The 17,066-nt window shown below is 41.3% G+C and overlaps 1 protein-coding gene across 3 annotated transcripts in view; it reads right to left on the reverse strand.

Annotated features, from left to right (window-relative positions):
* The window catches only part of SVEP1 (sushi, von Willebrand factor type A, EGF and pentraxin domain containing 1), a 194,890-nt gene that overhangs the window by 148,614 nt on the left and 29,210 nt on the right, over positions 1–17,066 (reverse strand). For all 3 annotated transcript variants that reach the window (XM_081573900.1, XM_081573904.1, XM_081573897.1), the window contains exons 2-3: positions 11,198–11,453; positions 7,671–7,847 (exon numbers count right to left, since the gene is read on the reverse strand). In XM_081573900.1, the coding sequence (XP_081430026.1) occupies positions 7,671–7,847; positions 11,198–11,453 (433 nt within the window). The remainder of the gene's footprint in view (positions 1–7,670; positions 7,848–11,197; positions 11,454–17,066) is intronic.

Consider the following 17,066-nt stretch of genomic DNA (forward strand, 5'->3'; position numbering starts at 1 on the left):
CCTCCAGGTTTTGGCACACCCTCAACTAATGGGAGCCATTACAAATAAAAATAGGCTGTCCTATATAGCACAGGGAACTTGACTCAATGCTCTATCGTGATCTAAATGGGAAAGAAATCCAAAAAAGAGGGGATATATGTATAGGTACAGCTGATTCACTTTACTGCACAGTAGAAACTAACATAAAATTGTAAAGCAACTCTGCTCCAATAAAATTTTTTTTTAAAAAGTAATAAAGTACAATAAAATAAGCTGCTTGGACAATCACAAAGGTTTAAGAGACAACCAAGAGCTAGGGGAGGGTTGAAAGATACAGGTCATCTCCTATATGGGGCCACTATTTCAAGACTGAGAGAGCTGTCTGCTTTATCTAACCCATAGAAAGCAACGTAGAGAGTCAAGGAAAAAGAAGAAACAGAGAAATATGTTCTAATCAAAGGAATAAGACAAAACTTCAGGGGGAAAAAAAAAACACCTTAAATAGAGATAAGTAATTTGCCTGATAAAGAGTTCAAAGTCATGGTCATAAGGATGCTCACCAAACTGGAAGAAAACTGAGCAAACACAGTGAGAACTGCAACAAGAAATAGAAACTATGATAAAGTACCAAACAGAAGTCACAGAGCTGAAGAAGACAATAACTGAACTGAAATACAGTATTCTGACTTTGAAGTGGGGTAGTGTTTCACACCTACAGTCTAATGATAGATGTTGTCCTGTTATAAAAATTACAATAGACTGGAAAATGCACCATCAGGACTGAATCCCTACCTCACTGAGTGGCAAACCAAACTAGCCCAGTCCAGGCAGCAGTGACCCATCCTCCTCAAGCTGATGAGAACCACTGTCAACATGCCAGCAACATTCCCTCATAAAAAAGTGAATAGGAATACATTGTACAAATTCCTTACACCTTACAAAATCCATTATTAGGCACAGCCGGGGAAGTTTTCTGGGAGAAAAAAAATTGCTACGCTCTGCTCAGAGAACAAGATTTCCAAATGTTCTGGTTTCTATTCAAGAATGTCTACAGCTCTCTGTCCTTTCTCTTTCCAAAGAAATGATATGGTAGTTAGGCAGGAAAATGAGTGTGTGTGCAGGGTGAGGGTGGGGATTTGTGTGCATATATTTACATGTGTAATAAGATATTTCCACGTAAATATTTCACTGTTTCCATTTCTATTGTGTATCCTCCTTTTATGAAAAATAATATAACTGGGGCTTTGGCTCATTATCTGGTCCTCAGCCTTGGTTCCCATCCAGGTATAATTTTCAACCTGCTCGCCATTCCAAATTCACTGAAACGGAGCTGATGCCTGCAAAGCAGTGTCCTCAAGATGCCTATTGTCTCCATACTCTGTCTCTCAAAGCCCTTGAGGGGAAATTCACAACAGCTGCAACTGCTTGGATTTACCACAGGAGTCCATTGGCTATGCACAACTAGCCTTTTAAAATGACTCATCTAGGGAATTAACCGTTACCACGCACTGTATTTGATTAATTGTTGACAAAAGTTAACCAAATGTCAATATTTTGCATTCAAGTAAACTGAATACATTCTTAAAAAGTCTTACCACGTGCCTTTGTGCTAAGGATCCCGTGGTGCCCAAGGCAAATGTGGACACCAGGCAATTGCCTCAGATTTAGATAATGAGTCGTTTGTTCGCTTAAGGTTCTGGTATTAAACTTGGCCTCATACTTACATCTGTTTTCTTGATGGGCACTGAAAGCAGACAATGGGGATGCACAGTGAACTAGAAAATCACTGCCCGTTAAATCACTAGTCTGATGAAGTAGGAATAAGGCAAATAGTTGGTTGTGGTGGGAAAGGGGACTCAAAGAAGCAGGGGAAAAGGTCTGAGCAATGAAATCATGTGGTATTTTGGGGAAACTATAACTAGTTCCAGCTTTTAGCTCAAAGGGTCAAGAGAGGTCAAGTCATACAACCTTTGTGCTCTGCTAAGGAACTTGTAGCTTATTCCATGAAGTGAAAGTCACTCAGTCGTCTCAGACTCTTAGCAACCCCATGGACTATACAGTCCATGGAATTCTCCAGGCTGGAATACTGGAGTGGGTAGCCATTCCCTTCTCCAGGGGATCTTCCCAACACAGGGATCAAATCCAGGTCTCCCACAATGCAGGTGGATTCTTTACCAGTTGAGCCACCAGGGAAGCCCAGGTCATTCCATACATTGAGTAATAATTAAAAAACTGTAAGCAGTGGCAAGATTGGGTTAGTCCTTTCTGTCATTCATTCTCTTCTTTTCCTGCCTTGTATTAGATTGAACTGCATGAAGCTGCTACCTCATGGGTTGAAAGTAAACAAATATTGATAATCTCATAAGGGTCAAATTAATACTTAACAGCATTTTGCAATTACATTTTTAATTGTGTTTATCTGTTAAATGTCTATCTCTGTGGCTAGATGGTAGACTCCAGAGCCAGACAATTTTGGTTCATAAATCAGCTCTTATTAGCTGTGTGACTTTGGATAAGTTACTTAACCTCTCAGACTTCTAGTTTCCTTGTCTCTAAAGTGGAACACTATTCCTGAGAGTTATTTTGAACATTAAGGAGTTAATATATATCAATGCTTGAAATGGTATTTGAGATATAGTAAAGTGAAAGTCACTCAGTCATGTCTGACTCTCTGCAACCCCATGGATGTATAGTCTGTGGGATTCTCCAGGCCAGAATACTGGAGTGGATAGCCATTCCCTTCTCCAGGGGATCTTTCCAACCCAGGGATCATACCGAGGTCTCCTGCATTGCAGGCAGATTCTTGACCAGCTAAGCCACCAGGGAAGCCCGAGATATAATAAGTGCCACTAAAATATTGATATTAGCTATTATTATTATTATCATCATTATCAGTTATCACCACTATCATCAGCATCAGCCTCTTCATCACTTTCAAATGCCTTTGTTAACTGTGAAAAATGAGGGAAGTAAACTTAGAGCTAGAAATTGGAAGCACCTTCGTTTTGTTAGTCCATAGGTTTTCAGTCTTCTTCCCTTAGCTTAAGTTCAATAGCTAATCCTAGAAGGATATTTCCTCAACCTTTTAAACCAGCTCATGTAGTATTAAAATCTCATACCTGAATTTCTGAATTATACAAAATACCTGCAGTAAATGAAAATGAGTTATTTCAGTTTTTTTTAAAAAGACAAAATATCAACAGCCTTTCATAAAGCACTGATTTACAACCAAAAAATAAAAAAATAAAAACTTCCTTCGTGGGATGCACTTTCCTCATCTTCCAAGTGAATGTTGAGAAAGACCCTTATAGCTAGCTCTAGTTTTCTGCTTTTCTATGAAGTTAATTAACAAATACAGTTTGCCTCAGCATATAACTTTTCCCCAGTCAAGCCAACCATCTCTACTTCAGTATACAATGGCACATTATCCTACTGCCTTTTCTCACACAGGATTATTGCTTTTCACTGGATACTCATTAGGTCGATATGCTGTCCACCTTTAGTAGCTGCAGTACTTCTTGATGGTACCTCACCTGCATGCAAGGATTCTCCTTATCTTCCCCACAGCACGATTTCTCAGGTTAGGGCCACTAGTCTTGCCCAGAAGAGGAGGGTTTACAAAAGAGATGCTGTCCTTTATCTTCCAGTATCTCATTCTTGAGATTAGCATTCTAGTGTTCATTCATTAGTTTTCTCACAATATTATCTCATAACAATGACTACCACTGATTGAGAACTGACATGCCGGATACTGTCTTAGGTACTCTAAGTGTATTCTCTCAATTACCCAACCATCTATCTATCTATACATACGTATATACACACACATATCTACAGATATACTTCAGTATACATATATATTGGGTTGGCCAAAAAGTTTGTTTGGGTTTTTCATACAATGTTACAGAACACTCTGAATGAACTTTTTGGCCAACCCACTATGTGCATATATATACATGTGAAAGTAAAAGTGTTAGTTGCTCAGTCATGTCTAACTCTTTTGTGACACCATGGACTGTAGCCCATCAGGCTTCTCTGTCCATGGAATTCTCCAGGCAAGAGTACTGGAGTGGGTAGCCATTCCCTTCTCCACTGGGATCTTCCTGACCCAGGGAAATTTTTATCATCTGTGCCACTGGGTGTGTGTGTGTGTGTGTGTGTGTGTGTGTGTATACACACACACACACTATATATATATATATATATATATATAGTGTGTGTGGCTCAGATGGTAAAGAATACACACACATATACACACACACATAAAACCATACCATTATGAAGCCCATTTTACAGAAAGAACAGAGAATTAGAAGGAATTAATCATTCAAAGTGACATAGTTTGTGTCAGAGGCTGAATGTGAGCCAGTCTTTCTTCATTTTTAAACACTCTGAGTACAATTCAGTGTTTACAGTTTCTGAAAAGCAATGAATCCAAGAAGCTTTCCAGAAAAAAAATGCAAAATAAGCAGTTTGATATCTTGGAAATAGGATTTAGAGAAAAATGTACTGGGTCCCTTCCTGGGTCCTGCTGATTGTGGGTGGGATATGCCCTCTTGAGCAAAATATTCATCTTTCCCTGAGACCTCAATTTCCTCTTATAGAATGAAGAGTTTAGAGCAGATAATCTCTAAGGTTTCTTTTGGCTCTAAAGAGAAATGATTTGCTTTGGAAAGGCATTGTTTCTGCGATGAGGATAAATGCTCAGAATTCCATCTATTCTGAATGAAAGGTAGCATTCTCTCCTGAAGCAATAAAATAACTATCTTCTAGCCACCCTTCAGATCTTGGTGTAGAGAGTAGAATATTAGTCTAACCTTCCCTGGGATCCCTTCTTCATACTGTATCAACACAGCACAGTCTGCAATTACAAATTGCTTTGTCTAGCTAGATTGTAAGTTCCTAGCAGGTAGGTACCATGTCTATCTGTCCACCACTGAACCCCTGCCTAGTGCCTAGCACGGGGCTTGGCACAGAGAAAGTGCTCAGGAACATCTATCGACTAAACGTATTTTAAAAGGAGCTCACAGCTTCCAGGTTTTCAGTACTGGATGATGTAGAGCTAATATTTCTTTCTGCCTTTCCAAGTGGTAAGAGTCTAGTAATGAGTCTTTCAGGTCATGGGAAGGTTATAATTTGTTTTCTTAGCTCGTAGCATGCAGGAGAAGCCAGTGATGAGCAGAGCCTACCACAAGTGTGCAAAGCACAACTCAGAGTTCCGATACCACTTTCTCTCATCCCTAAGAAATGAATATCGAAGATGATAACATCAAGTTTTGTATCAATGAACTGGATCTAGCTGAAATCTTGCATGTAAGGAAGGCTTACTAACTGAAGCAAAGGGATGGATAAATGAATCCTTTTGTGCTTGGTGTTCTTGTCTGGAACCAGCAGCCAAAGTGCTTCTGTCCCTTCTGCTGAGGCTCCACTGATGGGCCCACCCACTGCATACATCTTACAGACAGCTGTGCCTTTCAGCCTGGAATGCACAACTGGTAGCAGCCACAGCGACTGGGGTAACAGGGGGCAACGGGTTTGTGAATTGCCTCCCTGTCTTCATGCAGCCTGTCCCCTGGGATGCAAGATTACAGTGCCCAGGAGCGGTAGGGGCTGGGCACAGCATGGCTGAGGCTGCTGGGCAGCCAGTTGGCAGTGGCTTATTGGCAGGCAGCAGCTCAGTCTCGGACCACACGGAAACAGATATGCTGACTACAGCATGCAGCAAAGAAAACGAGAGCTTCCGACTGTGTTTGGTGGGCTCGGACAGGCGGAGGGAAGGAGGGGGCGTCAGGGAGACTGCCAAGCTGTGCTGTTCATGGAAGTGTGGGAAGACTCAAGGGGAGGCATTTTGCCAACTCAGAGGCAGTTGGGCTGACTCTCTACATCCCCCTTTTTTTCCCGCTTAAATGAGAAATCCTGCTGGAGTGGAGTGGGAGTGGGGCCAAGAAAGGAGTGATTCTGCTGGGCAAGCGTGGATGCTCGCACCCAGGAAGGGTATCTGCCAGATGGGATCAGGGCCAGCGGGAGGGAAGTAGGGGAGGAGGAGAAGAAACTGAGGGAAGGGAGATGAGGGGCGATGAGAATGAAAGTCAGTCTCGGAGGTGGGACTAGCAGATGCCACCACTTACACACAGAAAGGATCAACAAGGTTCTACTGTACAGCACAGGAAACTATATGCAATGTCCTGTGATAAACCACAATGGAAAAGAGGATTAAACAAGAGAATGTATACATGTGTAACCGAATCACTTTGCTGTACAGCAGCAACTAAAAACATTGTAAATCAACTACACTTCAATTTTAAAAAAGAAATAACTGCAAGTAGAAAAAGCAAAAAGAAATGTTCCATGAGGAGAAGAAAAGAGAGAAAAAACAGATCAGGTCAAACCTGGTAAGTTCAACCCTGGAAGAACCACGTTTCTGTGTTATGGAGCAGACCTACCTACCTTCCAAATGTCAAAATGAAACAATGTTCACTTGAAACAAGCGGTGAAAGACCACACCAGACAGTATAAAGTAAACCTACTGCCCGGAAATTCTCCTGGTGGGTGTTAATTTCCATGGGAATACATTTTTTCCAAGCAGCAAACCATGGAAGAGTTGTTAAAAAAAAAACTCTAAAAACCATGCTGCTTTTTAAGTAAAGTAGAACAAATAAAATGCTATCACAGAGAAACCACACACTACTTCTAAATAGTCGATATTTCCTAAAATATAATTTAAAACACAAGCATCCTAAGTTGTTTTTCTAACAAAATATTAAAACTACAAAGATATTGTGGTAAGGAAACCCAGAAGAGGTAAAATTACAGATGTCAAAGAAGTGAATTCCATCGTGAAATGATGTCACTTTTAGAGCTTTTTTTTTTTTTAGAGCTTTTTGATGTTCCTTTGTGGAGACTTAGGAGGAGCTAAAAGACCATAAAGTGAATGTTACATTTTTTGGTGACAATCCCACAAGCTCCAAGTGCCCTGAGGACCAGAATCCCACTTGTTTCAGTCTCTCACAGAGGCTGAAGCATATTTTGACGATTTGGCTATTGACTGATTACAAATAAAAAGCCCCAAACCTTCCCCCTTCCTAGATCTGGATCTAGGCTTCAAGAGGTCCTTGAAGCCTTCCACTTCCTCTTGGAACTCTGTGCCCACCACGTGAACAAGACTGGGCTGGCCTCATGGAGTCTGAGAAGCCACATGAAAACACCCTAGAGGTTCCGGGCAAGCCGTTTTGGACTAGCCTCCAGCCAGCTGATGCGCAAACAGGTGAGAGAACTCAGGTAAGATCAGCAGGGCAGCCAACCCCACTCATGGTCCACGATAAACGTGATGAGTCACCACAGCTGAGGACCAAAAGTGCTGCCCCACTGATTCACTGATTCATGAGCAACATCAAATACTCTCGGGACTTCCCGGGTGGTCCGGTAGTTAAGACTTTGCTTTCCAATGTAGGGGATGCAGGTTCCATCCGTCGTCGGGGAACTAAGATCCCACATGCCTTGTGGCCAAAACACCAAAATATAAAACAGAAGCAATATTGTAACAAATTCAAAAAAGACTTTAAAAATGGTCCACTTTAAAAAAAAATCTAAAAACAATACTAAATTCTTAGTGGTTAAGCCATTGAGCGTGGGGCTCCGTTCCTACAGAGCAACAAGGCAACTGATTTAATTGACACAGACCAGACACTCACCTGTGCATTCATACTGGAGACCTTTCCCATAATACCCCTTCTCACAGATGCACTCAAACTGACCCGTGTGAGTCCCACATTTGCAGCTTGCCATCTGGTCACAGCAGTCTTTGCCGGCTTCACACAGATAGGAGCAATGGGACATATCCTCTTGAATAAAACTCCCAGAAGGCAGATCTACAAGCACATATGACAGAGAGGTCATAAAAAAAAAAAAGGGAATGAGCAGTGGAATGTTACATTCTCTTGTTACGAGGAAATATCTTTTCATTTCCGTCAAATTCCCATTCGCTCCCCACTCCCATCCAAATAGGAAAGTGTGTGATTTGCACAAGCACAGGCTGGGGATTTGGTGCAGCCGGTTAAGCTCTTTCAGTCTGGGACCTCATCCTCAGTTCTCCAGGCCAGGCAGGGTCAGGCAGAAATTGAGTCGTTTCAGTGAGGAATCTCCAGATGCAGCAGGAAGTTATGCAGTCGGTTCTCCAGGTCAGTCTCCTGGCTTGCCCACCAGCATGAGGTCAGGCAGCAGTAACCAGATTTCTAGAGTCCCTGCTCAAATAAACAAATAAAGCTGCAGCCCTGACTGCTGCCTAAGGGTGTTGATTGGGGGCAACTGATTTAAAACACATACCTTTACTTCTATAATTATTTGATTAAAGACTGAAACAATGGAACCACACAAAGTTGAATCATAGAACTAGGATCTGGTTTGTCTCTCAATTTTACATAAATTTTCACAAGTAAAAGGTGACCATTACTGACGAATCGAGCCATGCTCTGAAGTGAGTCATGCTGAGAATTTGACAACTCAGGCAGAGCTGTCCTATTCTGAAAGTGACTTAACAGGGCAGGGTAAGGTTGATTACGACTTACCAAGAATTGATGGCCTAGAATCAGGCACACAGTAAGTTCTATTTACCCTGTTGAAGAGGTTCAAAAGTCTCAGCCTAAATTTCAGTACTAGGTCCATTATGCTAGGCCCAGACACAGTGATGGGCTCACAGTAGGAACTCAAATAGGTACGTTTCAGCAACATACATGTACTGCTAATGAATACTCAGAAAAGAGACAGGTGATGGCCTCAGTTACAGAACATCTCTCTCAATGCATTAAGACCTGAACAATAATAGACAGGGACAAAGTAAAGGGAAGATTCCAGCCCTAAGGGAAAGACACTAGTACAACCAAGTACCTTATTTTTTTAGCCCCATGCAATAGACTGTGGTGTGGGTATAAGGTCTGCAACATGGGCAGCTAGGAATTACCTGAGACACAGGTTGATCTGGCAGTCTAGGGAGCAAGAAAAATGTAGCTGTAAGACTGGTACACTGGCATTTAGGTCTGGGAGAGATAAATGAACAAGTTGAATATCGGGAAAGCTATTATTCTGGAACCTACATCCACTGAGAATGGCCACAAACATGGACAGTCTTGAGGCCAATAGTGCGCTAAGTTGTTTCAGTCATAACCAACTCTTTGCGACCCTATGGACTGTAGTCCTCCTGGCTCCTCTGTCCACGGGATTCTCCAGGCAAGAATACTGGAGTGGGTTGCCATTTCCTTCTCCAGGGGATCTTTCTGACTCAGGGATTGAACTTGTGTCTCTTAAGTCTTTTGTGTAGGCAGGTGGATTCTTTACCACTAGAGCCACCCCGGGAATCTAAAAAGTGGATGCATCCAAATTGAAAGTAGTTTCAGCATGTTTTTCAGAAAAAAACAGGATCTCTTCTTATGGAATCTGGAAACTCCATCAGAGTAGTACACATTTTAGATACTAGTTTACAGTAATAAAAGTTATGCCTTTCAAAACCCTGTTGCAATATGGTAACCAAAATCCTGTCGTTGAAGACTCTGTCCCATCCAGTTTCTGACTCGCATTAGGGCAGAAGGCCCCCATCCTACAAGACAGAATGCTGGTAGGGCTGGAAACAAGTCCTCTATGACACAGCTAATAACACTCGTAATTTCATAATCCTGTATAGTGCAACAGCCATTCTGTCTTCCCACTCAACATATCACTTTCCCAAAGAAAAGGACAAACAAAAACAGTCCCAGGGAGTGAACTTTTGCCATGTGCCAAATATTACATTGGTGAAATTTAAATATTTTATATAATCCTCTTGACAAAACTATATGGCACATGTTATAATAGCTCCATTTTAAAAGCAGAGAAAACTGAAGGTCATAGATGTTAAATTGCCTAAAGTAATAGCAATAATGGACAGTTATTGACAGCTTAGTATTATAAGCCCTCAGTAACTTTTCTAGTCGCTTTATATGTATTAATCCATGTAATCCTTGGAACAAACGTTTGAAGTAGGTAGTCTTCTTGTATCCTATTTCATCAATAAGAAATCTAAGGAGTACAAAAGTTAAATAATTTGGTCAAAGCCACTCAGTTACTAGCTGACTGACTGGGACTTTTTTTTGCTATATCCATAGGTAGCCTGAGATGCTGCTCCAAACTCTTCTGTTGGAACTACAGTAGGGCTGACCCACTTATTTTGTGTGTATATATTAGTCACTCAGTTGTGTACAGCTCTTTGTGATCCCACGGACTATAGCCCCTCAGGCTCCTCTATCCATGGAATTCTCCAGGCAAGAATACTGGAGTGGGTAGCCATTCCCTTCTCCCAGGGATCTTCCCAACCCAGGGATTGAACCAGGTGTCCTGTATTGCAACAGAGTCTTTACCATCTGAGCCACCAGGGAAGCTTATCACTGATTGTGAGGAAATCTTGTGTTGCCATGATTTACCCATCAAACTGAATCTTTCGCATGGATATCTGAAAGATCAAGCCTAATTTGCTCCATGGCTTTGGTCTGAGGCTATATCCTCGATCCCCTACTCCCAATCTATACTTTCTCTTCTGGATCACAGCAACATTCATGCCCATACTACACCTGGAAGTTCATCATCTGACTTAAGTCATTCAACTAAACATCACTACAAACAGTGTACAAAAAACTTAATGAATGGATTTACTGATGCTATCCTCTGCTGCTCTCACTGCTCTTCAGTTTACCATAAGCATATCATATCAGTCTTCAAACTGTCAAGTCAATAAATACGTGTTAAGTATTTATTATCCCTCTAATCTTCATGAATATTTCTGGAAACATTCTGGTGAGATTCACGAAGCCTGTCTCTCAATGTTTACTTCACCCTTCCAGATAACTGTAGATGAAATCTAAGTCAAGGTTGCTGACTCCGTGTGTGGCCTTAAAACACACCTCCATTCATTCCACTGATTCTAATGGTCCCAGGTGGAAGCATATGGATATTTTAGTGAAAATATATCACAGCTGTTAAAAAACAAAACAATACTCCTGTTGCAAGGTCAGAGTGTCATCTCTACTCATGAAGTTCAACACATCTCATAATATACAAGGGGCACGTGGCTATCATGCTCAGCAAAGACCCCATAGGGCTTGGTATTGTCTTCCCCATGGGTTGGGTTTCAAGCAGTAAGCAAGAAGGAAACCCCATACAAAGGCACTGTGGCATGCCATTAAGTTTCCATTACCTTCATGCAATGCCCGGCGAGCTAAAGCCTCAAATTCTTCAAAACTGTGGAGCAGATAGCAGTGTTCCTCCTTCGGGATGGAAGCCATGTCATTCAGCTCTCGAACATTTCCTTGCCATATGCCAAACGTGAAGATTTCCACCCCAAAATCTCGCAGCGATGCCGCAATGGGTCTTGGATCTCCCCCGTTGGAATATCCATCCGTAATGAGAAATATAACTTTTGTTGAGTTTTCTCTAGAATGATGAAGAATTTGCTGTAATAAATAGAGAAAGTTAGTATGAGTCTGTATTGTGGGTCCTACTCTGTGCCTCCCTTAGTAGGCAACGGAGTGCTTGTGTCGACCATTAACATTCTACAAGTGTGAGGAATGGAACACTGATCAGTGATGGCAAAACAAGCAGGCACAGATAAGCGCCTACAACGGTCTTCTCACAGAACCATAATAAAACGCAAAAGCATTTTGTATCATCATCAGCGTCCTCAGCATCACTATGATTATTGCCATGCGTGCTAAGTTGCTTCAGTCACGTCCGACTCTGTGCAACCCCATGGACTGTAGCCCGCCAGGCTCCTCTGTCCATGGAGATTCTCTTGACAAGAATACTGGAGTGGATTATCATGCCCTCCTTCAGGGGATCTTCCCAACCCAGGGATCGAACCCTGGTCTCCCTCATTGAGGGAAGATTCTTTACTGTTTGAGCCACTGTGGAAGTCCATAAAAATTACTTAGCATAGAGCTTGCTAATAAAGAGCAACAAATGTTTATGGAATGAATTTGTATTAATAATATCAATTATTGTTAAGCTATTTTTAAATTGATTTTCAGGCTGAAAATTTGGACCAAATCTGAGTCCTATATATCTACTTTCTAGCATATCTAGCTAGCTACCCACTTACCTACCTAGCTGAACCACCTCGTGATCAAACACTAAAGCTGGACCAGAAGAAAATTTAGCAGAATACATCTTTTCCAGAGTTAACAATGGCTCACTTGCTTCCTCTATTTGTTTTTCCATTGCTCTTCCAAAACTGGAGAATTGATTCAACACTTCATCTTTTTTGGACCACCCAGTATTAGCACAAAAATCAGCTGTTTTTTCGGTGGTGTCCTATCTTCATGAGAAAATACTACTGCTTCACTCAATTTGTCAGTTGGGCTTTAATGTTTTAGGATAAGTGAGTTATGCTTTATAGTGTTATATGTCATTCCTTCTCATAGATAAAAAGAAAAAAACGAAACCTTTTAAAAAAGGTGTATATTTTATTGCCATTGATGCTTTGTAATATCATATTGTAGAGGCACAGAAGATCCAATGGTGAGCCTGGTTTATAATTAAACTCGCTGATGTTGCTGTTCATTAGAAATGGGTCAGAAAGGTAAAGAAGCACCAGGGGACATTTTCTGGCAAGTTCTTAGAAAGAATTCCATATTTTTAGGCAGTGATTCAAGAAGAGCAACATTGCAACCTAGGGTTCTGTTAATGTTAAAAGGAGATATTATGATATTAAAAATAACTTTGCCTCAATTCATTTTAGGGGACAGATTCAGCTATAAGCTCTAGATTCTCAGATTTTAAGATTCACGTCTATAGAAAACATATTTCATTGGTACATAATCAAGAAGTATTTATTCTAATTCAGTAATTGCTGCCAATTTGTTTTAGAGTCTGTGAGCAAAAGATAACGCAGTTAAATCTGAATTTATAAACAAACTAAAAATTACTCTGGAAAACATCTGGAAAGCCAGCATTTCGAGAAAAGGTATTCAAACACTTCACTCCACTCCGTCGCAAAAACCAAGCGAAGTATAAACAACAAAGTCCTAATGTACAGCACAGGGAACTATACTCAATATCTTACGATAAATCACAATGGCAAAGAATATGAAAAAAAGAATGTACACATGTGTACAACTGAGTCACTTTGCTGTACAGCAGAGACTGGCACAACACTGTAAATCAACTATACTTCAGTTAAATAACAAAGTGAAATAAAGAAAAACAAATAGTGCCGAGGGACCATACTGAAGACAGGGACTGAGGACAGGTGTGTGTTGCAGGATCACGTGAGATACTAATGGAGATATTTACCAAGTACACACACCAAGGGGCTCAATCAACAGTCTCAAAATTCTTAGTGCTTTTTTCCCCGCATTTAGCTTCAAATTTATTGGCATAAACTAATCATAATAAGATCTGTTTACTGTCTACATCAAAATTCTTGGCTCTTAAAGCTTAAAACTCTACCCTCTTGATAAGTGACAGAAGATTTGGAATGAGCTAATTCCTCACTCCAGATAAGAAGAGAACCTCTGAATGACTCTCCTCAAAATGAACAGAAGTAACTAATATTGGTGAGAACGGGGTGAAAAGGGAACACCTGTACACTGCTGGTGGGAATGTAAATTGGTGCAACCATTGTGGAAGACACTATGGAGGTTGTACAAAACTCTAAAAGTAGAACTGCCATATGTCCCAGCAACCCTACTCCTGGGTCTATATCTGAAGAACGCAAAAAAAAAAAATTGAAAAGATACATGCACCTTAAAGTTCACAGCAGCATTATTCACAAACGCCAAGATCAGGAAGCAATCTAAGTGTCCGTTAACAGATGAATGGATACAAAAGAAGTGGTGTATATACACAATGCAATATTACACATCCATAAAAAAGAAAGAAAATTTGACATTTGCAGTGACACAGATTTGGAGGGCACTGGGCTAAGTGAAATAAGTCAGACAAGAAAGACAAATACTATAAGATATTATGTGGAACCTAAAATGCACAACAAACTAGTGAATATAACAAAAAAGAAGCAGACTTACAGATATGGAGGACAAACTAGTGGTTACCAGTGGGGAGACAAAGGGACAATATAAGGCTAGGGGAGTGGGAAGTGCAGACCGCTGGGTGTAAGATAGGCCACAAGGATGTATTGTACAACATGGGGGACAAAACCAATATTTTATAATAACTGTAACTGGAATGTAACCTTTAAAAGTTGTATAACAAGTAAAAAATAATAAAGAAAAAAAACTCCAAGAAGAGAAAGAGAAAGATAGTTAGAGGAGAACAAGAGATTTTAGATATTGCTGTGAGGTTCTCTGCTCCACATCCACCAGCTCAGTCACAGAAGGAGTATGACTGACATCCCTTCATGGGGATGGGTATAGGGATGTATGGTTTCCTCAGTGGCTCAGACAGTAAAGCATCTGCCTACAATGCAGGAGACCCGGGTTCGATCCCTTGGTCAGGAAGATCCCCTGGAGAAGGAAATGGCAACCCACTCCAGCACTCTTGCCTGGAAAATCCCATGGATGGAGGAGCCTGGTAGGCTACAGTCCATGGGGTCGTAAAGAGTCAGACACGACTGAGCAACTTCACTCATAGGGATGTATGAGTCCTCATTCCATGTGCTTATTTGGGATGGGGTAAGTCCCACAGAAGTGCCACTGGTCACAGTGATATGAGGCAATAGAACATAACTATGTGGGATGTTTAAGGGAAGAGGACCTGATGAGTCTTGTATATTACTGGAGAGATTTGGGAGAGAGAATCAGTGCCATATGAAGACTTCTGGAGCAGTCCTGCAATATTTAGGATGTGTTGGAGAAGACTCTTGAGACTCCCTTGGACTGCAAGGAGATCCAACCAGTCCATCCTAAAGGAAATTAGTCCTGAATATTCATTGGAAGAACTGATGCTGAAGCTGAAACTTCAATACTTTGGCCACCTGATGCAAAGAATTGACTCATTTGAAAAGACCCTGATTCTGGGAAGGATTGAAGGCAGGAGGAAAAGGGGAAAACAGAGGATGAGATGGTTGGATGGCATCACCGACTCAATGGACATGAATCTGAGTAAACTCCGGGAGTTGGTGATGGACAAGGAGGCCTGGCGTGCCGCAGTCCATGGGGTCGCAAAGAGTCAGACACAACTGAGCAACTGAACTGAACTGAACTGAACTGAGTGGCTGACAGCATGGACCACGGAAGCCATGCCTCTCTCAGACTGCCTGAGAGGAGAGAAATCCTGGAAGAAATCCCTGGAAGCCCTAGGATACGACTGCACCAAGGGTGACAAAGACGACAAACCCATATGCAGGTTACCAACGATGGTCGTCACGACCACTGATGAGAGAACTGAGACAATTCCAGAGGATGGACATGCAGAATATGTCAGGGCTGAGAGGTGGACAGCTCCTCTCATGCTGCAGCTCTGCAGAAGCTCCAGAGCTTAGATTCAACTAGAGGGTGAAAGGGAAGAGGAAAACCTTCCTGAATGTGGCTCAGTTTCCAACAGTGAAGTGCTTGAGAAATGTCTGATTTTGAGTTTGCTTGAAGTTTTCTGTCATTGGGTGGAGTCTCAAAATAGAGGTGACAGTTGGTATTAGAAGAAAAAAAAAAAAGACTTGTAAAAGATCTTAATTGGTGGATAGGGAAATATTTTCTTTTTTAATAAACACAGTTTCTCTTCCTGATGGAACCTTGTGATATCTTAGAAAATAGATAGAAAAAACTCTTTTGGAACTCTACCCTCCACACCTTATTTAGAGAAAGAGACAAAGACTAGTGATGAAGGGCAGGGGGAGGGAGAGAAGGAGGTCACTTGATTCAACTTCCTTGCAACCCAGCTCAAATGTATTCAGAGGTGACAAAGGCAAGGACAACTTCAGACAAAAGCCTAGTTTTATCCCCAAATGTAACTTCCTTGAAGGCAGGTATTTTTGCCTATTTTTTAATTCTTTAATTCCCAACGTCTAGCACAGTGCTTGGCAAATAGTACACACTCAGCGAATAGCAGTCAATAAACAGCAGCCCGTAGTGCAGCCAGTGCTCAGTCCAAAATCCTTGGTGTCACCTTACCTGCTGTCTCTTCTTGCTTTAGAAAGCCTCCCCTCCCCAAGTCTGTTAAAACATTCTCATATTCTCTTCCCTAATACTTCTGTTTTTCTTTAAAAAAATTATTAAACCCATACATTTTTCTTTGATGTGAAGTAGATATTTCTTTTATTTTTATCCAACTTCAGAAGCCATTTTCCTCAAATCATTTATGGACTGACCTGTTTTTTCCGTTTTATTGACTTATTTGCCTGCTGCTGCTGCTGCTAAATCGCTTCAGTCGTGTCTGACTCTGTGCGACCCCATAGACGGCAGCCCACCAGGCTCCGCCATCCCTAGGATTCTCCAGGCAAGAATACTGGAGTGGGTTGCCATTTCCTTCTCCAGTGCATGAAAGTGAAAAGTGAAAGTGAAGTCGCTCTGTCGTGTCCGACTCTTAGCGACCCCATGGACTGTAGCCTACCAGGCTCCTCCGTCCATGGGATTTTCCAGGCAAGAGTACTGGAGTGGGGTGCCATTGCCTTCTCCGACTTATTTGCCTACTCTTGGTCAATATCGCATAGTTTTGGTTACCATACCGTCATAGTATTTTTTTCGTATCTAGTGAGGAAAGTCTAACATCCTTTTATTTTCGCTTTTAAAAAGCGTGCAGTTAACCTTGAAAATTCTCTTTTCCAATACAGCTTGAGAGTCAGTTTACCAAATTGTTCAAAGACACAGAGGCCAAAAATAAAAAAGACAGAATCACGGACCAGCCCCACAAGAAACGACCATCCTTAGAATCCTGACCACTATCTCCAAATACCATTTACCACTGAGAGGAACCAAGAATTCTTGAACAAATGATTGATTCAGGTCAAGAAATATACAACATGAGCTTGGAACATTCTGTCATGACAGAAAGCAAAGAAGCTCTTAAACGCTATAAAGACATGGCAAAGTGAATCAGAAGCCAGTCTGAAGAAAAGTTCCTTCTATCCTTCTGGCCAAATAAGTTTATCAGTAAAAATAATAATTGGAGTTGAA

The sequence above is a fragment of the Giraffa tippelskirchi genome, chromosome 1 (genome assembly GCF_054371585.1).
Source record: "Giraffa tippelskirchi isolate mGirTip1 chromosome 1, T2T-mGirTip1v1.2.pri, whole genome shotgun sequence".
Taxonomy (NCBI): domain Eukaryota; kingdom Metazoa; phylum Chordata; class Mammalia; order Artiodactyla; family Giraffidae; genus Giraffa; species Giraffa tippelskirchi.